The sequence below is a fragment of the Phocoena sinus genome, chromosome 3, assembly GCF_008692025.1.
Source record: "Phocoena sinus isolate mPhoSin1 chromosome 3, mPhoSin1.pri, whole genome shotgun sequence".
NCBI classification, from domain to species: Eukaryota; Metazoa; Chordata; class Mammalia; order Artiodactyla; family Phocoenidae; genus Phocoena; species Phocoena sinus.
In genome coordinates this window covers 117,804,116-117,828,914 of record NC_045765.1, presented here as the reverse complement: position 1 = coordinate 117,828,914, position 24,799 = coordinate 117,804,116, and the positions used below count along the sequence as shown (strand labels likewise).

The 24,799-nt window shown below is 41.3% G+C and overlaps 1 protein-coding gene and 1 pseudogene across 2 annotated transcripts; both read left to right on the top strand.

Moving 5' to 3' along the window:
• The first annotated feature begins 1,905 nt into the window (after positions 1-1,905).
• CENPH (centromere protein H) lies at positions 1,906-24,799 on the top strand. 2 transcript variants are annotated; one of them, XM_032629165.1, is made up of 9 exons: positions 1,906-2,115; positions 3,827-3,882; positions 13,384-13,432; positions 13,830-13,904; positions 16,231-16,287; positions 19,523-19,586; positions 19,915-19,966; positions 22,227-22,390; positions 24,282-24,799. In XM_032629165.1, exons 1-9 carry the CDS (start codon positions 1,991-1,993, stop codon positions 24,375-24,377), a joined length of 738 nt encoding a protein of 245 aa, XP_032485056.1. In that variant the 5' UTR covers positions 1,906-1,990; the 3' UTR covers positions 24,378-24,799. The 2 variants fall into 2 exon arrangements, with proteins under 2 accessions (XP_032485056.1, XP_032485057.1); XM_032629166.1 differs by lacking the exon at positions 16,231-16,287 and having other exon boundaries at positions 1,930-2,115.
• LOC116750526 lies at positions 2,508-3,493 on the top strand (annotated as a pseudogene).

Genomic DNA, 24,799 nt, shown 5'->3' with positions numbered 1-24,799 from the left:
GCCTCTCCTGTTGCGGAGCACAGGCTCCGGACGCACAGGCTCAGCGGACATGGCTCACGGGCCCAGCCGCTCCGCAGCATGTGGGATCTTCCTGGACCCGGGCACGAACCCGCGTCCCCTGCATTGGCAGGCGGACTCCCAACCACTGCGCCACCAGGGAAGCCCTGCCCTGCTTTTTTTTTTTTTTTTTTTTTTTTTTTGCGGTGCGTGGGCCTCTCATTGTTATGGCTCCTCCCGTTGCGGAGCACAAGCTCCGGACGCGAGGGCTCAGCAGCCATGGCCCACGGGCCCAGCCGCTCTGCGGCATGTGGGATCTTCCTGGACCGGGGCACGAACCCGCGTCCCCTGCATCGGCAGGCGGACTCTCAACCACTGCGCCACCAGGGAAGCCCTGCCCTGCTTTTTAACATGAATTGTCTAGGTCATTTTTCTTGTAGAATGTCCTTCATTCCAGATTTGTTGTCTGATTGTTTCTTCATAGTTCAGGTTATGCATTTTGGCAAGAATATTGGTGATTTGCACAACTTATGCATCACTGGAGTCACGTATCAGATTGTTAAACACTACTGGTGATACCACATTTGATCATCTGGGTAAGGTGGTAACCACCAGATGAGTTTTGATGTAAAGGTGCTGTCCTCTTTTTAGTTTTAACGTTGATTAACGATACTTGCTTTGAGTAGTCTTATCTCACTGGGAGTGGGATGATGGTAATTATCTAATTTATCATCCATTCTGTATTATTGGACATTGATTCCGATGCATGCTCAGATTGGAGAACCACTGCATAGTCTTCATCCCAAATTTGGCCTGTGGACACCTGATAGGCAACTGCTTGAAAGGATGAGATTGATGTGAGATATTGGAAGACATCCCGATAAAAGCAGTTAAGTGCAAAAAGAATAGGGTCACTTTTTTGTAAAGAAAAAAGGAAGCAAAATGTTCTTCCAGGAATTTGGCAGTAGGAGTGGTGAACCGGACATTTTACATCCGACCGTGCCTTTGAATCTTTTACCAGGAGCTGAATTACTTTGATAATAGGAAGAAAGGGGAGAATTGTGTGAACAAGTATAACTCAGGGGCAACTCGCTATAGAAGGGAATGCTCGGCTCTGTTGTTCAGAGGCCCGAGCTGCTTGTGCTTGTGCAGCAAAGACTGTCCCTCTTACACGACTGACCATAGTAAAAAACTACAAACCATTGAGGCATTTATGTCCTGCGTTGCCCGGTCACTGCTCAGCCAAGAAAGCTCACCTGTAATCTGCCGGATCATCAAACTGACACTTGGGGGCACCCAACTCTGTTACGAGTTCGAATCTTACTGACAGCTGAATTTCAAACTGGAAGTCTGCATTGCCTCGTGGGGAGGAAGTGGGTATCTCTGAGCTTGGGCCACTCTTCTCCGCCAAATAAAGGGCCTGGACTTAATGAGCTCAGAGCAAAAGTCTACCTAACCCTCCAATGTTTATCTCTGCCAGCCTGCCGGGCACAGCCATCTTGAAGGCCGCGGATGTAAGGGGAGTGCTAAGGCGGGTCAGTAACGGCTATCCCAGCTCCAAGGCTGAAAGACCTGTGATGTCGGGGTTCTCCCCTCTAGGCCGCGGTGCCAGGAGCCGGGGAGTGCCCCCGAACGGCTGCTGCATATAGCCCTTAGACCAGCACTCGACAGAGCTGACGCTAAATCAGAGTGCTTCCAACTTTCACTAGTGGTTTGTAACGGTTTTAACTAGTACCTGGGCCAGGCATGGTAAAAGAAGTGACAGCAACCAGCAGAAACCGGGGCGGAAAGGGCGGGCCCTGCGGAGGAAGGGGCGGGGCCCTGCGGAGGAAGGGGCGGGGCCCTGCGGAGGAAGGGGCGGGGCCCTGCGGAGGAAGGGGCGGGGCGGCACGATGACCCTGCGTTCCCTTCCGGTGTCAATTTAGTGGCGGGAAAAGCGGTCCCTTCTAGGGGAGAGTGTTCCGGTCCTGAGTGGTAGCTCTTCGCTCCGCGGATGGAGACGCAGTCCGAGGAGCAAGCCGCTGCCGAGGCCGCGGACTCCAGAGGGGAAGGCGAGCCGCTGCAGGTCGCCGGCGCCCAGGCGGCGCGTCCCGAGGACCGCATGGCCCTGCTGCTCAGGTTGTTCCCTCTGGCCGGCTGGGCGGGAACCAAGTGGGCGTCGTGGCCAGGAGCTCCCCGCTTTCCTTAGAAATGTCCAGGGTTCGAATTCAGCGTCGGTCGCTTAATGGCTGCGTGACTGCATCATTCACTTAAGCTCTTTAAGCCCCTTTCTTCATCTTGGCAAAGGAGAGAAAAATGACAGCTTCCTAGCAGAGTTGCTGTGGGCATTAAACGAGATATTCTGGAGTCAGCGTTTAGCAAAGGGCCCTTAGAGCCTACTGAGCTGTAATTAACGCCTCCTTTCTTACCCACTCATGCCCTGGGACCCCGATTTTCAAGCCCTTATGTGGGTTGCATCGAAGCCCTGATAACTTCGGAGGGAGGTGGCTCCGCCCTTTTCTGTTGTAGCTATGGCCCTTTTCAATGCAGAAGCTTCATTTGTTATATTTTCTACCAGGAAGCAACGTCTCTACGTTGCTAGAGCAAGATTTGATGAGAAAGGACATCAGTCTTTTACACCAGTGGGCAACTGTGGCCCTGGCCTACTCTGTTGTTGTGTGACCCCCTCAAGCTAAGGATAGTTTTCATGTGTTTAAATGGTTGGGAGGGGGAAGTCACAAGAATATTTAATAACAGATGAAAATTATGTGAAATTAAATTTCAGTCCCCTTAAGTAAAGTTTTATTGAAACACAACCTCAGGACCAACCTTTTTTCTCATGATTATGTAGATGTCTTTGCCCAGGAGCTGCTCTGCAGGTTCAAGCTGATTTGATCTGGTCGGCTTACTATGAATGAAGAGTCTCTGTCAAACAGAGTTGTATTTCCCAAGACTCACCATCCTCTCCTTCAAAGGCTTCTCAAAGATGGAGGCATGCTTTCACCCATTCTCACATGATTCATGAACTTCTTTGTATTCTCTCAAGGTCTCACCCCAGTCTTTGGGCCATATACCCGACCCTCTGACAGTGAGTTGTGGGACCTGTGGACAGGGATAGGCAACAGTGATGGGAGATGGGAACTTAGTTATCAACAGTCTTTTATAATATATACATCAGAGGAAGTTTAGAAGACACTGGGTTGGAGCTCTTGCCTTTAACTATTCCCATTCATATTATCTGTGAGTCTTTGGATCTGATCATTCCCTATCCAGAGTTCTTGGAGCCATATAGGAAAATGCTACTGCAGTCCATTGTCAATTCTGGATGGCCATATTAGCCACTGTCCACAGCTAGAGTATCCCATGGCCTTCTTGAATGCATATATGGGCTTCATCAACTCCTGGAAAGAATAGCTTCCCTGTATTACCTTCCCCTATTCCCTTATTTGTTGTGTTTTCCTCTTAGGAAGAAATGCCCAAAAGAGGTCCTGGCTACCAAACACTATTCTCAGAAAGGTCCACCTGACTCGTTTTGATCTATTTCTTTGTGTAGCCCTTCTCTTTAAGCCTCATTTCAGTGTGGCCCATTAAGAATAAATTTAAAAATCAAATTTTAAACTTTTCCTCACAGATGCTGTTTTCCTACTGTATTTCATTTTGAGTATTTTTCTGAGGCCTTAAATTCTTTATACCTGTTTTAAATAAAATAGGCCAAAATGGAAGACCTTAATACTATTTATTTATACTCATTTTGTTGCATCAAATTGCCAAAAAGATGAGTTGATTTATAATATAGTAATGAGTAAAACCTCAATAAGTATATAACTTTCTTCTCTTTATCTGTTTTCAGGGTAAGAGCACAGACCAAACAACAACTCTTGGAATATAAATCAATGGTTGACGCAAGTAAGTATTTTCATTTTCAAATAAGGTTTTGTGAGTTTGTTGATGAACAGTACTCCAGGGAAAACACCAATTTTACAAAAATATATTTATTTAGGGAATGGGAGGGCCAGCATAATGCAGTACTATACCCTATAAGAATGCAAAAAGCAGGCTTGCCCTGGCCCTAAGGAACTAGTTAGGAATTCAAGAAGTGTATATAAAACAAGTAAATAACAATTCAGGACAAGTAAGTTCTGTTGATCAGAGAATTGGGAAATCCCTGTGGGCTTAGGGTATCACAAAACTTGCTACCATTGACAACCTGAACATTAAATTAGCAGATTAGATGATTGTTAAGCAAGTGATCTGAGACCTATACTTTGAGAAACACTGGATTATTGGCATGAGAGCAGAAGAGGCATAAAGGCATAAGTAAAAATTTTCAATTCTAAACACAGAAAAATTTTAAATTTATCTTTTAAAATTATTAATCCAGAAATCTCAGGGACCAGGAGAGTAGTAAAATGATGGTTTAGTCATCTGGAAGTAATAACCACCTAATAGCCACCTGATTTATTGTAAGCCCTTGGGTCACAAAGATAGGTTTTGGTTACTCTTTCTTTCCCTATGAAATAAGCTTAAAGAGTAAAATCAAATAGTACACTAGGTGGAATCAGGAATTGTGGAGGAACTTCCCTGGTGGTCCAGTGGATGAGACTCTACGCTCCCAGCTCAGGGGGCCCAGGTTCAATCCCTGGTCAGGGAACTAGATCCCACACGCATGCCACAACTAAAAGAACCCACGTGCCACAACGAAGATCTCGTGTGCTGCAACTAAGGCCTGGCACCTCCAAAATAAATAAATAAATAAATCTTTTAAAAAAAAAATTGTGGAGAAGCCGAGGGACCTCATAGATGTCTTAATCACTTCCCTGAATCCGTGTTTGAATTTAGGTAATTTTTGAGCTCTGCTCAAGCCCTCTTTAAGGCCATAGATCTGAAGGCATTTCTGGTGTGTTTTCCATCTCCATTCCAGGGTTTCTAAAGTCATATTTTGCAAAAAACCAAACCAAACCCTAAAAAAATGGGCCCCCCAGCCTCTTTTCTGCTTACTGTAACTAGTAACTATAGGAACTAGGATATGAACCAGGCCTTCTTGCCTCCAAAGCCATATCCCTTTTGTTACATCAATAATGCTTACCTCCTGAAAAAGAATATCTATTACATATATAAAATATATATAAATATGTATATACATATATATATATGTAAAACTCAATCACTTTGCTGTATACCTGAAACTGATACAACATTGTAAATCAACTATACTTCAATTTAAAAAATGCTTAACTCAAAGATGGTTAGTAGGTCCCTGCCCTTCCCCTGGAGGAATTAATGGTGTTCTTGTTTCCAAAGCCCGTGTTCCTTCTATTAAACCAATTATGTTTACCTTAGAGATGAGAAGTACAACATACCTAATGCTTTTTCTGGCATGAGAGCCCACATAATAAAAAAGTATATTTAGGGCTTCCCTGGTGGCGCAGTGGTTGAGAGTCCACCTGCCGATGCAGGGAGGGGACACGGGTTCGTGCCCCGGTACGGGAAGATCCCACATACCGCGGAGTGGCTGGGCCCGTGAGCCATGGCCACTGAGCCTGCACGTCTGGAGCCTGTGCTCCGCAGCGGGAGAGGCCACAACAGTGAGAGGCCCGCGTACCACAAAAGAAAAGAAAAAATGTGTATATTTGATCTTAGATGTCAAGGTATAAGGGAAAAGCTATTCAAAATTTGGACCACTGAAGAATTATCTCTATGAGTATTCCTGCACTCATAGTTGAATGAATTGATGCTAGGGATGGAGATATGGTGTTGAACAAGGCAGACTTTACCCTCATGGAGCTTAAATTCTATGTAGCAAAACAGGTAAGCAAAGAAACATGTGAGATAATTATGAGGTGAGGTAAATGTGATGAAGGAAATATTGGTGTGATAAGAGGGAGTGTCTACTTTAGACAGAGGAATCAGAGATGGCTTCGAGAAGATGACCTTAAAGCTAAAATCCAAATGATAAAAGAGTCTGCCTCCTCCTGCAGTTCTTGTTTTCCCTGTATAGATAATTTTATTTTTAAGGGCTTGTGACATCTGAAAACTTGAGTAGATTTAATAGTCCACACTCTAGAATTTCTACAACTAAAGGAGAGGACAGATTTGAAGCAAACCATAAGTAGTTAGGTTGTAGTCTTTGAGAGAAGATATTTGTCTAACATTGATTGTGTTTTACCATTAAAAAATATATTACTGAGGGCTTCCCTGATGGTGCAGTGGTTGAGAGTCTGCCTGCCGATGCAGGGGACATGGGTTCGTGCCCTGGTCCGGGTAGATCCCACACGCCGTGGAGCGGCTGGGCCCATGAGCCATGGCCACTGAGCCTGCGCGTCCGGAGCCTGTGCTCCACAACGGGAGAGGCCACAGCAGTGAGAGGCCCGTGTACCACACACACACACACACACACACACACACACACACACACTCACACACTATATATATTACTGAGACTTTATTGCATGAAGAAATTTATTTTACAATAAGTGCATCTATTTTAAGGGTACAATTTGATGAGTTCTAACAAATGTATACATCTCTGTAACTACCACCACAATCAAGACGTAGAACATTTCTGTCACACCTGCCCGTGCCACTTCACACTCAGTCCCCACCCTGACCCCAGCAACCATCAATTTGATTTCTGTTGCTATAGATTTGTCTTCTAGAGTAGTGCTGTCCAATACAGTAGCCACTAGCTACAGGTGGCCTTTTAAAGTTAAGTTAATTAAAATCAAATAAAATTTAAAATTCTTTGTTGCACTAATCACATATCAAATGCTGAAGCCACAATGTGGCTGGTGGCTACCATATTGGACAGTGCAGATATTAAGCATTTCATTCATCACAGAACAGTGGTTTGGACAGCACTGTTCTAGAATTTGATGTAAATGGATTTATATGGTATGTATTTTTTTGTTTCTGACATCTTCCTTTTGTGACTTAATTCGTGTAACAAAATTCACCATTTTTTTTTTTTTTTTGCCGTACATGGGCCTCTCACTGTTGTGGCCTCTCCCGTTAAGGAGCACAGGCTCTGGATGCGCAGGCTCAGCAGCCATGGCTCACGGGCCCAGCCGCTCCACGGCATGTGGGATCTTCCTGGACCAGGGCATGAACCCGTGTCCCCTGCATCGGCAGACGGAATCTCAACCACTGCGCCACCAGGGAAGCCCTCACCATTTTTTTTTTAGTTAATTTATTTATTTTTTGGCTGCATTTGGTCTTCGTTGCTGTGCATGGGTTACTCTAGTTGCAGCGAGCAGGGGCTACTCTTCACTGCACTGTGTGGGCTTCTCATTGCAGTGGTTTCTCTTATTGTGGAGCACGGGCTCAGTAGTTGCAGCGTGTGGGCTCAGTAGTTGCAGTGCACAGGCTCTAGGGTGTGGGCTTCAGTAGATGTTGCATGTGGGCTCAGTAGTTGTGGCGCATGGGCTTAGTTGCCCTGTGGCATGTGGGATCTTCCCAGACCAGGGATCGAACCCGTGTCCCCTGCATTGGCAGGTGGATTCTTAACCACTGCACCACCAGGGAAGTCCCCTGTCAGTCTTTTTAAATTTTAGCCATTCTAGTAAGTATATAGTAGTATCTCATGTGGTTTTAATTTACATTTCCCTAATAACTAATGTTGTTGATTATCTTTTCATGTGTATTTGGCAATTTATACATCTACTTTTATGAAGTAGATGTATAAATCTACTTTTATGAAATATCCATTCAAATCTTTACCCATTTTTTTAAAAAAACATCTTTATTGGAGTATAATTGCTTTACAATGGTGTGTTAGTTTCTGCTTTACAACAAAGTGAATCAGTTATACATATACATATGTTCCCATATCTCTTCCCTCTTGTGTCTCCCTCCCTCCCACCCTCCCTCTCCCACCCCTTCAGGCGGTCACAAAGCACCGGGCTGATGTCCCTGTGCCATGCGGCTGCTTCCCACTAGCTATCTACCTTACGTTTGTTAGTGTGTATATGTCCATGACTCTCTCTCGCCCTATCACAGCTCACCCTTACCCCTCCCCATATCCTCAAGTCCGTTCTCCAGTAGGTCTGTGTCTTTATTCCTGTCTTACCCCTAGGTTCTTCATGACATTTTTTTCTCTTCTTAAATTCCATATATATGTGTTAGCATACGGTATTTGTCTTTTTCTTTCTGACTTACTTCACTCTGTATGACAGACTCTAGGTCTATCCACCTCGTTACAAATAGCTCAATTTCGTTTCTTTTTATGGCTGAGTAATATTCCATTGTATATATGTGCCACATCTTCTTTATCCATTCATCTGATGATGGGCACTTAGGTTGTTTCCATCTCTGGGCTGTTGTAAATAGAGCTGCAGTGAACATTTTGGTACATGACTCTTTTTGAATTTTGGTTTTCTCAGGGTATATGCCCAGTAGTGGGATTGCTGGGTCATATGGTAGTTCTATTTGTAGTTTTTTAAGGAACCCCCATACTGTTCTCCATAGTGGCTGAACCAATTCACATTCCCACCAGCAGTGCAAGAGTGTTCCCATTTCTCCACACCCTCTCCAGCATTTATTGTTTCTAGATTTTTTGATGATGGCCATTCTCACTGGTGTGAGATGATATCTCATTGTAGTTTTGATTTGCATTTCTCTAATGATTAATGATGTTGAGCATTCTTTCATGTGTTTGTTGGCAGTCTGTATATCTTCTTTGGAGAAATGTCTATTTAGGTCTTCTGCCCATTTTTGGATTGGGTTGTTTGTTTTTTTGTTATTGAGCTGCATGAGCTGTTTGTAAATTTTGGAGATTAATCCTTTGTCAGTTGCTTCATTTGCAAATATTTTCTCCCATTCTGAGGGTTGTCTTTTGGTCTTGTTTGTGGTTTCCTTTGCTGTGCAAAAGCTTTGAAGTTTCATTAGGTCCCATTTGTTTCTTTTTGTTTTTATTTCCATTACTCTAGGAGGTGCTTACCCATTTTTTAATTGTATTGTTAGTCTCATTGAGTTTGAGTTCTTTAATTATAACTGAATACATGATGTATTCTATTAAACACTAAAGAATAAAATATTCACTCCTTTAAAAACAAGAATACAGTCCTTTTTCAGGTAAATAAATAAATATATGTGTGCGTGTGTGTATACATATGTATACATATATGGCAGAAATTTTCTCCTAGTTTGTTGCTTGCTTTTTTACTTCCTTAACATTGTCTTTTTTTTTTTTTTTTTTTTTTTTTTTTTTTTTTTTTTGGCGGTACGCGGGCCTCTCACTGTTGTGGCCTCTCCCATTGCGGAGCACACGCTCCGGCCCGTGCAGGCTCAGCGGCCATGGCTCACAGGTCTACCCGCTTCACGGCATGTGGGATCTTCCCGGACCGGGGCACGAACCCGTGTCCCCTGCATCGGCAGACAGACTCTCAACCACTGTGCCACCAGGGAAGCCCTAACATTGTCTTTTGAGGAGCAGAAGGCATTAATTTTGATGAAGCACTATTTTTCACTCTTTTCTTTTGTACTTTGTGGTTTTTGAGTTCTATCTAAGAAACTGTGACTACCCCAAGGTTGCAAAGTTTTCTCCTGTGTTTTGTTCTAGAAGTCTTAAGGTGTTAGGTTTAGCGTACAGGACTGAGATTCTTTTGTTTTTTTTAAACATCTTTATTGGAATATAATTGCTTTACAATGGTGTGTTAGTTTCTGCTGTATAACAAAGTGAATCAGCTATACATATACATATATACCCATATCTCCTCCCTCGTGTCTCCCTCCCACCCTCCCTATCCCACCCTTCTAGGTGGACACAAAGCACCGAGCTGATCTCCCTGTGCTCTGTGGCTGCTTCCCACTAGCTATCTGTTTTACATTTGGTAGTGTGTATATGACCATGCCACTCTCTCACTTCGTCCCAGCTTGCCCTTCCCCCTCCCCGTGTCCTCAAGTCCATTCTCTATGTCTGCGTCTTTATTCCTGTCCTGCCCCTTGGTTCTTCAAAACCATTTTTTTTGTTGTTTTTAGATTCCATATATATCTGTTAGCATATGGTATTTGTTTTTCTCTTTCTGACTTACTTCACTCTGTATGACAGACTCTAGGTCCATCCACCCCAGTACAAATAACTCAATTTCGTTTATTTTTATGGCTGAGTAATACTCCATTGTGTATATGTGCCACATCTTCTTTATCCATTCGTCTGTCGATGGACACTTAGGTTGCTTCCACGTCCTGGTTATTGTAAATAGAGCTGCAGTGAACATTGCGGTACATGACTCTTTTTGAATTATGGTTTTCTCAGGGTATATGCCCAGTAGTGTGATTGCTGGGTCGTATGGTAGCTCTGTTTTTAGTTTTTTGAGGAACTCCATACTGTTCTCCATAGTGGCTGTATCAGTTTACATTCCCACCAACAGTGCAAGAGGATTTCCTTTTCTCCACACCCTCTCCAGCATTTATTGATTGTAGATTTTCTGATGATGGCCATTCTTAATGGTGTGAGGTGATACCTCATTATAGTTTTGATCTGCATCTCTGTAATGATTAGTGCATTTCTCTAATGAAAGGATGTTGAGAATCCATTCATGTGTTTGTTGGCAATCTGTATATCTTCTTTGGAGAAATGTCTCTTTAGGTCGTCTGCCCATTTTTGGATTGGGTTGTTTGGTTTTTTGATATTGAATTGCATGAGCTGCTTGCATATTTTGGAGATTAATCCTTTGTCAGTTGCTTCGTTTGCAAATATTTTCTCCCATTCTGAGGGTTGTCTTTTCGTCTTGTTTATGGTTTCCTTTGCTGTGCAAAAGGTTTTAAGTTTCATTAGGTCCCATTTGTTTATTATTGGTTTTATTTCCATTTCTGAAGGAGGTGGGTCAAAAAAGATCTTGCTGTGACTTATGTCACAGTGTTCTGCCTATGTTTTCCTCCAAGAGTTTTATAGTGTCTGGCCTTACATTTAGGTCTTTAATCCATTTTGAGTTTATTTTTGTATATGGTGTTAGGGAGTGGTCTAATTTCACTTTTACGTGTAGCTGTCCAGTTTTCCCAGCACCACTTATTGAAGAGGCTGTCTTTTCTCCATTGTATATTCATGCCTCCTTTATCAAAAATAAGGTGACCATATGTGTGTGGATTTATCTCTGTGCTTTCTATCCTGTTCCATTGATCTATATTTCTGTTTTTGTGCCAGTACCATACTGTCTTGATTACTGTAGCTTTGTCATATAGTCTGAAGTCAGGGAGCCTGATTCCTCCAGCTCCATTTTTCTTTCTCAAGATTGCTTTGGCTATTCGGGGTCTTTTATATTTCCATACAAATTGTGAAATTTTTTGTTCTAGTTCTGTGAAGAATACTATTGGTAGTTTGATAGAGATTGCATTGAATTTATAGATTGCTTTGGGTAGTAGAGTCATTTTCACAATGTTGATTCTTCCAATCCAAGAACATGGTATATCTCTCCATCTGTTTGTATCATCTTTAATTTCTTTCATCAGTGCCTTATAGTTTTCTGCATACAGGTCTTTTGTCTCCTTAGGTAGGTTTATTCCTAAGTATTTTACTCTTTTTGTTGCAATGGTAAATGGGAGTGTTTGCTTAATTTCTCTTTCAGATTTTTCATCATTAATGTGTAGGAATGCAAGAGATTTCTGTGCATTAATTTTGTATCCTGCTACTTTTGGAGTAACTTTTGTGTATGGTGTGCGCTAAGTAAGGATAAAGGTTCATTTGTTTTCCATATAGAAATCCAGTTTTTCTAGCACTGTTGAAAAGACTTTTCTTTATCCATTGTATATGTGTAGGTCTATTTCTGGACTTTTTCTTCTGTTCCTTTGAGGTATTTGTCTATCCTTACAATGGTACCATGCTGTTTGGATGACTGTAGCTTTACAGTAAGTCTTGATTATCAGCTCTTGTAAGTCCTTCAACATTCTTTGTCAAAATTGCTTTGAGGGCTTCCCTGGTGGCGCAGTGGTTGAGAGTCCGCCTGCCGATGCAGGGGACACGGGTTCGTGCCCCGGTCCGGGAGGATCCCACGTGCCGCGGAGCGGCTGGGCCCGTGAGCCATGGCCGCTGGGCCTGCGCGTCCGGAGCCTGTGCTCTGCAACGGGAGAGGCCACAGCAGTGAGAGGCCCGCGTACCGCAAAAAAAAAAAAAAAAAAAAAAAAAAATTGCTTTGATTATTCTTGGTCCTTTGTTTTTCTATATGCATTTAAAATCAGCTTGTCAATTTCTACAGATTTGACTGGGATTTGAGTGGGATCTATAGATCAGTATGGGTGAAATTGTTATATTAGCGATAATGATTCTCCCAATACATATAGATAGTTTATCTTTCCATTTCAGTATTTTGTAATGGGGTCTTCCCTGGTGGCGCAGTGGTTAAGAATGCGCTTGCCAGTGCAGGGGACATGGGTTCAATCCCTGATCTGGGAATATCCCACATGCTGCGGAGCAACTAAGCCCATGCACCACAACTACTGAGCCTGTGCTCTAGAGCCTGCGAGCCACAACTACTAAAGCCTGTGTGCCTAAAGCCCATGATCCACAGCGAGAGAAGCCAGCACAGTGAGAAGCCCGCACACCACAACGAAGAATAGCCCCTGCTTGCCGCAGCTAGAGAAAGCCCACACGCAGCAATGAAGACCCAACACAGTCAAAAACAAATAAATAAATTAATTAAATTAAATTAACTTATAGTATTTGGTAGTGTTCAATGTAGAGGTCATACATGTATTTTGTTAAATTTATCCTTAAGTATTTTTTGTGTTTGCGTGCAATTTTACATGTATTTTTAAAGTTTAATTTCCTTTTGTTTGTTGCTAATATATAGACATACAGTTGTTTTTTTTTTTTTTTACATTGATCTTGTTTTTTGTTTTTTGTTTCTTGTGGTACGCGCGGTCCTCTCCCGTTGCGGAGCACAGGCTCTGGATGCGCAGGCTCAGCGGCCGTGGCTCACGGGCCTAGCCACTCCGCGGCATGTGGGATCTTCCTGGGCCGGGGCACGAACCTGTGTCCCCTGCATAGGCAGGTGGACTCTCAACCACTGAGCCACCAGGGAAGCCCTGTGGTCTTGTTCATTTTTTACTCTTTTTCTATCATTCCATAACTGTGCTGTCCGACGTGGTAGACATTTGCTCCATGTGACCGTTGAACACTTGAAATGTGGTTAGTCCTCATTGAGAAGGACTGTAAATGTAAAATATGCACAGAAGAAAAGAATGTGAAATATTTCAGTAGTAATTAGAAATTGATTACATGTTGAAACGATAATATTTTGGATCTGTTGGGTTTAATAAGCTATATTAAAATTATTTTCATTTGTTGTTTCTTTTGTAGTGTGGAAATGAAATTAAAAATTACATATTTGGTTTGCATTTGTGGCTTACATTATATTTCTTTTGGACAATGCTTTAATAAAATACTACTAACGTCAAAAATTTATTTATTTGTAGATGAAGAAAAAACTCCAGAACAAATCATGCAGGAAAAGCAAATTGAAGTGTAGGTCATATTTTAAAATTTTAGTTGTGGTTTTTACAGATTTAATAATATTATCCACCTTATAATATTGTCTTTCTTTTTCCTTTCCTTTTTTTTTCCAAGTAATTTGTCTTGCACGTATTGAGAAATTGTTGATGTGGGATGTAGATTTACATGCACGTGAGTGATCATATTAGCACTTATGGCATCCTCCACACCTTAACAAGATACTTAGCGAAGTATCATAGCAGGAATCAGTTTACCAAATCTGTAAATGCATAGGTGTTGGGAGCCTGTAGAATACTTTTATTTAGAGAACAGGCATTTTACTTTCTTCAAAGATTTACTTTATACCTTTCTTCAAGTAGTTACTTTTTCTGATATTGCTGAAATTCTTTTGTTCATGCTTCTTTGGCAGTAAAATTGAAGAACTGGAAAAAGAAATTGAAGAGGCAAAAATTGCTTTTGAAATGAAAAAGCTTGCGTTAGACAGGTAATTATTACCTTTTTTTTTTTTTTTTTTGTGGTATGCGGGCATCTCACTGTTGTGGCTTCTCCCGTTGCGGAGCACAGGCTCCATACGCGCAGGCTCAGCGGCCATGGCTCACAGGCCCAGCCGCTCCGCGGCATGTGGGATCTTCCTGGACCGGGGCACGAACCCGTGTGCCCTGCATCGGCAGGCGGACTCTCAACCACTGCGCCACCAGGGAAGCCCAATTATTATGTTTTAAGTATGCAAAATGGGTATGGCTCAAGGTGGAGGGGATATTTTAACTAGTCTGAAGTAATCAATCAAAATGATGTTTAGATAATGGTCCCACAAATTTTGAGCCCTGAGAGAAAAGTTACGTCATTCATTAATGTCTTCATTTGAAGAAGTTACATAAGATAAGGTTAATAAGGAAATGTCAGTCAAGACAATTAAAGTGTGAGGTTAAATCTCATTCTGTGTTTGAAATGATTATATGGATTCATTTACTCCAGTAACTTTTTTTTAAATATTTGTTTATTTATTTTACTTTTTGGCTGCATCGGGTCTTAGTTGGGGGACGCGTGATCTTCATGCGGCGCCTGGGCTTCTCTCTAGTTTTGGCGCTCGAGCTCAACAGTTGCGGCATGCAGTCTCTCTAGTTGTGGCTTGTGTGCTCAGTAGTTGTGGCTCAAGGGCTTGGTTGTCCCGCGGCATATGGGATCTTAGTTCCCCAACCAGGGATCGAACCTGTGTCCCCTGCATTGGAAGGTGGATTCTTAACCACTGGACCACCAGGGAAGTCCCCTATTCCAATAACTCTTAATGGAGTAAAAGAATTGTCATTGAGTTTAAATGTATTTTTAATTTTAGGCTTTGCATATATATTTTAAAATTCATTCAGCAGATATTTGAGTGCTTCCTGTGTTGTAAGCTTTGTGCTGGAGCTGGCATACAGTTGTTAATAAGACAAACAATGGCCTCTATTATAGACTTATGATCTGAATTAATAATCTCAATTAAGTGAATGACTCTTAACAGTTTTTTCCTTGTATTTCTGGCCGTCCCAGATGAATTTATTTACATTTAATTGAAAAGTAGTTAAATCCCTTTTAATTGCTTCTAGCAGTGAACTTTTTTCCCTCATTTCATATGCTGGCTCATTATATAGATCATATTTTTTAACTAAGGTGGCTTCAGAGCTATTAAGATATCCCCCTTTAATGAAATGACTAATATTGCTGAGCTGATTGCCTTTTTTTTTTTTAGTTTATTTTTGGCTGCTTTGGGTCTTCATTGCTGTGCACAGGCTTTCTCTAGCTGCGGCGAGCAGGGGCTACTTTTCTTTGCAGTGCATGGGTTTCTCATTGCAGTGGCTTCTCTTGTTGCGGAGCACAGGCTCTAGGTGTGTGGGCTTCAGTAGTTGTGGCACACAGTCTCAGTGGTTGTGGCTCTCGGGCTCTAGAGCGCAGGGTCAGTAGTCATGGTGCGCGGGCTTAGTTGCTCCGTGGCATGTGGGATCTTCCCGGACCAGGGCTCGAACCTGTGTCCCCTGCATTGGCAGGTGGATTCTTAACCACTGCGTCACCAGGGAAGCCCCTGATTGCCTTTTTGTTATGATTTATTAGCTATTTGAATTTAAAAATAAATTACAGTGCTTGCTTTTACATAGACACATTTTAAAGTTCACAGTCAAGTATGGTTTTGTATTCCCTAACTACACATTTTGGGCCCCTGTTGATCTCTATAGTACCTTTTTTTTTCCTTCCAGTTTTATTGAGATATAATTGATATACAGCACTGTATAAGTTTAAGGTGTGCAGCATAATGTTTTGACTTGCATCCTGAAATGATTATCACATTAGGTTTAATGAACATCATCTCATATAGATACAAAATTAAAGAAATAGCAAAAAAAATTATTTTCTTGTGGTGAGAACTCTTAGGATTTATTCTCTTAACAACTTGCACATATAACTTACAGCAGTGTTAAACATGTTTATTGTGTTGTACATTACATTTTGTAGTGCCTTAATGCTTCCTCGCAGCCCCGCACCAAGGTGGACGGCTTGCAGAGCAAGTTCAGGCTGGGTGTCAGGTCTGCTCAGCCCCCCTCTCTGGCCATATGCACAACTGCATGCAACAGCCGCATCCATATTGGTGTTCCTTCATATTTCTATAACTTACTTATCAAAGTATTTCCCATATGATACTGTTTAAAAACCTACTTTTGTTTTATGTTATATTTAAAGAGAAATCAATCTTTACCTTGTCGTATTTTTAAATTTTCTTTTTCAGTGTACCCTAAATGTTAACCATGTTTTATAATGGAAGCTTTTTTCCTCTATAGGATGCAGCTTTCAAGTGCACTTAAAAAACACGTGGAGAAAATTAACACCAAGACTAGGTATGGTTTTTTTTGTTTGTTTTATTTTATTTTTTCTGGATTTGGCAAGGATGGGAATAAGGGAGATCCGCATAATGACTAGTGTCTGTGAATTTCTTTTTTTTTTAATTACTTGTCACTACCGACCACCTTTATCTGGGGAATAAGAAACATGACAAAAAAAAAAAAAAAAAGAAACATGACAGAATTTCTGTGGGCCCTTCTCATCATTACAACTTTTATAGTCCTGTTGACATTTTGTTTCATATGGATTGGGACCGGGACCCTAAGAAGCAATGGAGGTTTTACCTATACAATATGGGATTTTTTTTTTTTTTTAATATTTATTTATTTGGCTGCACCAGGTCTTAGTTGTGGCATGCGGGATTTAGTTCCCTGACCAGGGATCAAACCCAGGCCCCCTGCATTGGGAATGTGGAGTCTTAACCACTGGACCACCAGGGAAGTCCCCAATCTGAGAATTTTGAAGGAAGATTGTTTTTGTTTTTAATAAATTTATTTATTTTTGGCTGCGTTGGGTCTTTGTTGCTGTGCTTGGGCTTTCTCTAGTTGCGGTGAGCGAGGGCTACTCTTTGTTGCGGTATGCGGGCTTATTGCAGTGGCTTCTTGTTGCGGAGCACGTGCTCTAGGCGCATGGGCTTCAGTAGTTGTGACACGCAGTCTCTAGAGCGCAAGCTCAGTAGTTGTGGCGCACGGGCTTAGTTGCTCCATGACGTGGGGTCTTCCTGGACCAGGGCTCAAAACTGTGTTCCCTGCATTGGCAGGCGGATTCTCAACCACTGTGCCATCAGGGAAGCCCCTGAAGGAAGGTTTTGAAAGTTAACTTTCGTTTGGGATTTACTGTAAAGCAGGAGCAATGCTATCTCATTTAAGCCAACTCAATGAGATAGGAAATATACTCCTCATTTTTGTATTGGTAGAAATGATCTTGCATAGGTTCAATAATTGGCCAGGCAATCAAGGTCATCTCTAATCTGAGCCTAAGTGCCTGGCCATCGGGGCCTTACCTGTGATTTTTATCTCCCAAAGCTCTAATCTTGTGATAAAATACCACCACCACCACCCCCCCACTGTTGGCACAGGAAAAGTACCGAGATGGATCTGGCACTTTCTCTATCTGGACATCTTAGCCCTGACTGATACCCATTCCTCCCATATTCCATTTAACTGCAGGACTACATAAATCCTAAAATCTGAATTTGAACTCTCTAAATATTGCTCCCCCACGAAAGGAGAGCTTAAAACATTCTTGAGTTAAAGGAGTGCAGGATAGATTCATCACATTGACACCAAAGACAGCACAAAGGCCAGGTAGGCTGAGGCAGCGCCTTTAGCCTGTCTTAAAGTTTACAACCACGTATACCTGTAACTAGCAGAAAATGAGTTCAGCTCTCAGGTCTGTGCAGATAGTCCCCTTTTTCAGCCTCCCAGGTAAACTTCTACAGTGTTTCTCACACCTGGCTGATTATCAGGATAATTAGTATTTTCACAATGGTCACATTGCTGGTCCCATCCCAAACCTGCTGACTCAGAATCTCTGGATGGGGAGCTGGCAATCCACATTTAACGAGCCTCCCAAGGGAATGTGGCACTCTGAAATATGAGAACCACTATTCTCATCCAGTCTTATTTCCACCCTTTTACTCCAGCCGTACTAAACTGCTTGATCTAGGTAATCTTCATAATTACACTTGAGCATTGAACAACCTGGGTTTCAACTGCCCAAGTCCACTTATATGCAGGTTGTTTGGGGTTTTTTTCAATAAATATGGCACCTGTATTTTCATTTTACAGATCTTTAAGTTAACTAAGTATGGGGGAAGATTTGTGTTTAGTTAGAGGTCACAGTATGTGGAATCAGAAGAACTAGGGTTTGATCCAAACTGTTTCAGCTTTCTGCCCTTGGGTGGGTCATTTAATTCCTTTGTTTTTGAGGCAGAGATAGCAGTGCTCTTGACTGTGTGGGATGGTTGGTGTCCCTAACCACTCACCCCACCTGCATTGTTCAAGGTTCAACTATACTTTACATCTTTTAAGACTCAAGGATTTCCCTTGTTCCACCCTTTGCACAATTCTTAGAAGGGTTCATATCCATTACTGGTTGTAATGAAACCATATGATGGTTGTGGATTTATTTTTTCCCCCATAAGATTCTTTCCTCTTTGAAAACATGTACTATGTTTTACTCTGTTTTATATTCCTGGTGCCTGGCACAGTCTTGCCATGTAGTAGTCACTCAGAAATACTTGGAGGGGCTTCCCTGGTGGCGCAGTGGTTGAGAATCCGCCTGCCAATGCAGGGGACACGGGTTCGAGCCCTGGTCCAGGAAGATGCCACATGCCATAGAGCAACTAAGCCCATACACCACAACTACTGAGCCCGCACACCTAGAGCCCTTGCTCGCTGCAACTAGAGAAAAAGCCCGTGCGCAGCAACAAAGACCCAGCACAACCAAAGATAAATAAATTAACTAATTAAAAAAAAAAAAGAAATACTTGTTGGAGAAATGGGGATAAAAGCACTTTATTCACTGAAACTATTCTGTATGATATGATAATGGTAGATACATGTCATTATACATTTGTCAACTCATAGCATGTACAACACCAAGAGTGAACCCTAACCCTAATGTAAACCATGGCCTCTGGGTGATAATGATGCATCAGTGTAGGTTCATCATTTGTAACAAATGGCTCGCTCTGCTGCGGGGGAGGCTGTGCAAGCGTGAGGGCAGCGTGTACATGGGCTTCCCTTCCAGTCGGTTCTGCTTTGAACCTAAAACTTGTCTAAAAACTAAAGTCTGTTTCCAAAAAAAAGCTATGTATTAGCAAGCTGTTAGGGTTTTTTCCCCCTAAATATGAGATTTTTAGAAATGTTCCTGGGGAATTCCCTGGCGGTCCAGTGGTTAAGACTCTGAGCGTCCACTGCAGGGGGCACCGGTTTGATCCCTGGTCGGGGAACTAAGATCCCACATGCCGTGCAGTGCAGCCAAGAGAAAAAACAAAAGAAATGTTATTTGATATTCTTTGTTGTCTGTGAGCAAAAATTTTTCTAGGGAAATGCATCTCTAATTCTAAACAGAAATTTAGTTTACATCAAATTTTTCCAGACTTATTTTGTTAAACAATGACTTTCTATTGAAGTGTACAGTGAATATAATGAAAGTAAATATATACTAACTAATTTCTTAATTGAGTTTTTTTAACTGTTAATCATATTTTTTATTCCTTTTCAGTGTGCTCATGGATAACATGAAACAAATACTAAGTCTAAATAAATCAGTAATGAAATCACAGCAGGTAACTTTGAATATAAAGCTGCTTATGCATTCTCATGATTTCAGTAACATTCTTGCTGGTAACTGTATGTGACTAAATAGGATTGCCCAAAGAGACTGATATGGTTGGAATTCACTGTCCTTAAATTTTCTCTCTTTTCCATAATTCCATTATTTCTGACTAATTATCTACTTATCATTTAAGCTACTTTTCCTTTCCCTTTTGTTGTGTGGAAATAGAGGAATTGAAAACTGGAGCTCTAGAAAATATGAATAGATAAATTCAGTGATTTAAATATTATAGGTGTGTTCTTAGGTATGTGCCTTAATCTTTTTATTTCTAATAACAGGAAACCCGGGACTTGGAAGACAAATTGCTTGATGTTAGAAAGAAGAGATTGCGTATGTAGAACACTTTTTTTTTTTTTTTTGAGAACACATTTTCACTTAATATGAAGATTGATAAGGCCAGATCTCTCAATCACTGAAAAATTTTTCAATTTCCTTAAAATTTTGGACATAGCAATTTAAAAAGTAGTATATAAAATGGATTTTGCTTGATTTGTTGTTTTAGAACTTTAAATCACAAAAATTAAGATATTCTCAGTGGGGGGAGGAATATCAAATAATACAAAAAAGTATAATATGAAAGCCATACCTCCATCCTGTGTGACCACAGTTAGGAGTACATCATTCCAGGCCTTTTTCCACACCCATATAAATGTATTTAAATAAACATAATTTTTTTTTTTTTGGGTATGTGGGCCTCTCACTGTTGTGGCCTCTCCCATTGCAGTGCACAGGCTCCGGATGCGCAGGCTCAGCGGCCATGGCTCACAGGCCCAGCCGCTCCGCGGCATGTGGGATCTTCCCAGACTGGGGCACGAAGCCGTGTCCCTTGCATCGGCAGGCGGACTCTCAACCACTGCGCCACCAGGGAAGCCCAAACATAATTTTTTAAAAATTTATTTATTTTATTTTATTTTTGGCTGCGTTGAGTCTTTGTTACTGCGCGCGGGCTTTCTCTAGTTGCGGGGCGCCAGCTTCTCATTGCGGTGGCTTCTCTTGTTGTGAAGCACGGGCTCTAGGCGCGCAGGCTTCAGTGGTTGCAGCATGTGGGCTCAGTAGTCGTGGCTCTCGGGCTCTAGAGCGCAGGCTCAATAGTTGTGGCACACGGGCTTAGCTGCTCCGTGGCATGTGGGGTCTTCCCAGAACAGGGCTCAAACCCGTGTCCCCTGCATTGGCAGGCGGATTCTTAACCACTGTGCCACCAAGTAAGCCCTGTAAACATAATTTTTAAATGATCACTTGATGCATATGGTTCTACAGCTTTGTAACTTAATGAACATGAGATGGCTTTTTGCATCGAAATGTTTTATTGAAATGTATTTCAGAAGTAACACATATTCTCTATAAAGAATTTAGAAACAGAAAAACATACATAGGAAGTTAAATTTTTAATTTTATCAAGAGATAATCGATCTTCAATGCTTCTTATTTATAAAATAAAATTGGCATAATTTTATTCTGTGTTGTAAACTGCTTTTTTCATTTAACAGTATAGGCATGATTTATTATTTTAAAATATTATGTAGATTTGCCTTTTTGTAAGTAATCTCAGGATTAGAAGTAGTCCTGGTCATCTGATCTAATCACCCTTTGGCTTTTTTTCCATTGCATTCCTGTCAAGGAACCAAGCTCCTGAGATACACCCATTTATGTTTTCAAATACTATCTGTTCCCAACTTATGATGTTTCGACTTAATGATTTTTTGACTTTATGATGATATGCATTGATATGCATTTAGTAGAAACTGAATTCAGATTTTGAATTTTGCTCTTTTCCTGGGCTAGTAACATACTCCATTGTGATGCTGGGCAGCAACATCGAGCCCCAGCTCCTATCAGCCACGTGATCATAAGGGTAAACAACCAAAACACTTACAACTGTTATGTTTTTCACCTTCAGTACAGTATTCAATAAATTACATGAGATATTTAACACATTGTTATAAAACAGGCTTTGTGTTAGATGATTTTGCCCATTTGCAGGCTAATGTAAGTGTTCTGAGCATGTTTAAGGTAGGCTAAGTTAAGCTGTGATGTTTGGTAGATTAGGTGTACTAAATGCGTTTTCGACTTAGGATATTTTCAACTTAAGATGGGTTTACCAGGAAGATTTCTAGTTTAGTGCTCAGAACATTTCGGGAACAACAAAAAAAAATGGTTGATGGTATTGATGATATTTATCCCTGGAGAAGGGAATCTTACCTTTCCTTGAAAATTCATCTTGTTGATATTGTAATTTTTGTAAATAAAGGGGGGGAAAGTATTTCCTTACATATATCTCCTGCTATTTTTTTGGCAACCCAGAGTAAGTCCTCTTTGACATGATGCAAACATTTGTAGACAGTATCATTGTCATACATACATACCTTGAACATCTCACAGAGGACATTACTAAGTATGAAATTAAAATATTGGTGTTTTGCACCAGAGAAATCATTTTCAGATCAAAATGGAATTGCAGCCTAAAATACTGCTTATTAAAAATTTTCTCTTGACTGAAATAATCATTAACTGTTCTGCTTCATAAGTTCTCAAGATTCTTGTTTATAGGAGTTATCATATATAGTATATCGTTTTATTTTTAACCCAATAGAGTTAAAACAAGCTTCAGAAAGGAAGCTTTTAGAAATACAGACTGAAAAGAACAAACAGAAAGATGATTTGGGTAGTATGGAAAATTCGGGGAAGATAAAGACCATACAACAAAACCTGGAGATGGAGATACAGATTACTACAGTTATTCAACATGTGTTCCAGGTAATATTTTTATAAAATACGAAGCGGGGTAAAGAACTTTTCAAAAGTGAATGGTTCTATTACTTTCAGGCTTATTTTCATTTAGTTTTCTTTTCTTTTCCATTTAGTTTTTGATCTTACTAAATAATTCAGTACTGAATATCAAGTTGTTTACATATATATCTTGAATTTATGTCTGTTTAGCATTTAAGGCTTTGGTTTTTTGCTATAGTTAGACCTTAGGCATTTATAAATGGAAATGATGTCAGCAGGTCTGTGGAGGCAGAATGGTATAACGATGGAGAACATTAGACTTCAAGTTGGGAAGTGGGGAAAACATGGATGCAGGTGATAGGAATCTAGAGTTAAGATCCTACCAGCTACTTAATAGTTGCTGAGGGACTTCCCTGGTGGCACAGTGGTTAAGAATCCGCCTGCCAATGCAGGGGACATGGTTCGATCCCCAGTCTGGGAAGATCCCACATGCCATGGAGCAAATAAGCCCTTGCGCTACAACTACTGAGCCTGCATGCCACAACTACTGAAGCCCACATGCCTAGAGCCCATGCTCTGCAAAAAGAGAAGCCACCGCAATGAGAAGCCCACGCACCGCAACAAAGAGTGGCCCCCGCTCACTGCAACTAGAAAAAGCCTGCACACAAATAAATAAATTAAAATAAATTTTTTTAAAAAGTTGCTGACCTTGAGGAAATTATTTAACTTTTCTAAGCATTAGTTTCCTTGTGTAGGAAGAGTGGTTATTAGAACTAAAGGTGATAATTCATGTTAATCTGTTTAGCATAGTGTCTGCTCGAAGCAAATTCTCAATGAATATTGGTAGTTATCGTCATGTCAGGGTTTTTTTTTATTTTTTAAGTTTATTTATTTATTTTTTGGCTGTGTTGGGTCTTCTTTGCTGCACACAGGCTTTCTCTAGTTCTGGCGAGCAGGGGCTACTCTTTGTTGTGGTGCTTGGGCTTCTCATTGCAAAGTCTTCTCGTTGCAGAGCACGGGCTCTAGGCGCGTGGGCTTCAGTAGTTGTGGCATGCGGGCTCAGTAGTTGTGGCTCACGGGCTATGGAGTGCAGGCTCAGCAGTTGGTTTGCAGGGGCTTAGTTCCTCCACGGCATGTGGGATCTTCCCGGACCAGGGATCGAACCCTTGTCCCCTGCATTGGCAGACGGATTCTTAACCACTGTGCCACCAGGGAAGTCCCCATTATGTCAGTTTTTAAATTTTATGTGTTCATTTAGCCTGGAGGTTTTTCTTTACTTTTTTTTTTTTTTAAAGATTTATTTATTTATTTGGCTGTACTGGGATCTTCATTGCTGCGTGCAGGATCTTTAGTTGTGGCATGCGAACTCTCAGTTGTGGCATGTGGGATCTAGTTCCCTGACCAGGGATCAATCCTGGGCCCCCGGTATTGGGAGCATGGAGTCTTAGCCACTGTACCACCAGGGAAGTCCCTCTTTACTTTATTTAATTTATTATTTTTGGCTACATTGGGTCTTCGTTGCTGTGCGTGGGCTTTTCTCTAGTTGTGGTGCGCGGGGGCTGCTCTTCATTGTGGTGCGCAGGCTTCTCATTGCAGGGGTTTCTCTTGTTGCGGAGCATGAGCTCTAGGTGCGCAGGCTCAGTAGTTGCAGCACATGGGCTCAGTGGCTGTGGCTTGCGGGCTCAGAAGTTGTGGCTCGCGGGCTCTAGAGCGCAGGCTCAGTAGTTAAGGTGCACAGGCTTAGTTGCTCCATGGCATGTGGGATCTTCCCGGACCAGGGCTCAAACCCGTGTCCTCTGCATTGGCAGGTGCATTCTTAACCACTGCGCCACTAGGGAAGTCCTGAGGATTTTTTAAAAATCTTATTAAATTTTTAAGAGTACTTAGAACATTAAAAAATTTTTTTTCTTAATTACAGAACCTCATTTTGGGGAGTAAAGCCAACTGGGCAGAGGATTCTGCCCTTAAGGAAACTGTTCTGCAGCTTGAGAAGAATCTCACCATGATCCAATAAGAATGCTGTTTTGACGTATTTTTGTTTCTGTCTTTAATGTCATTTAAATTGCAAATTTCAAGTGAAATGCTTTTCAGTGTTTTTGGAACTGTTCTAATACTGCAATTTTTTTTTAGCTTAACAGTGGTACATGGAATTTACTGCTTTAAATATGATAAAGTGACTGGCATAATCTAAAAGAATCTGAAAATGTTAGCCTTGGAAGTGTCCCAAAAGATATCTAGTCCAGCTTTCCACTGAATGTGGACTTTTTTTTTTTACAACATTCCTGTAAGTCCCAACTCTCATTTGGAATACTTCTCTGTATTTATTTGTCAACCAAAATATTGGAAATTTAGAAAAGCATATCCACATCTTTATTTTTTTCAACTGTCAGTTGTATTTTATTCAAATAAATCTCATTTTAGTTCTGTCTCACTAGA

What these genes read in the sequence shown, in the direction of transcription:
- CENPH (XM_032629165.1), top strand. Translation starts at nt 1,991, where the DNA reads ATGGAGACGCAGTCCGAGGAGCAAGCCGCTGCCGAGGCCGCGGACTCC. An exon ending in AAAAAGCTTGCGTTAGACAG is followed by an intron (nt 13,905 to 16,230) that starts GTAATTATTACC and finishes TTTCCTCTATAG; the next exon opens with GATGCAGCTTTCAAGTGCAC. An exon ending in TGTTAGAAAGAAGAGATTGC is followed by an intron (nt 19,967 to 22,226) that starts GTATGTAGAACA and finishes TTAACCCAATAG; the next exon opens with AGTTAAAACAAGCTTCAGAA.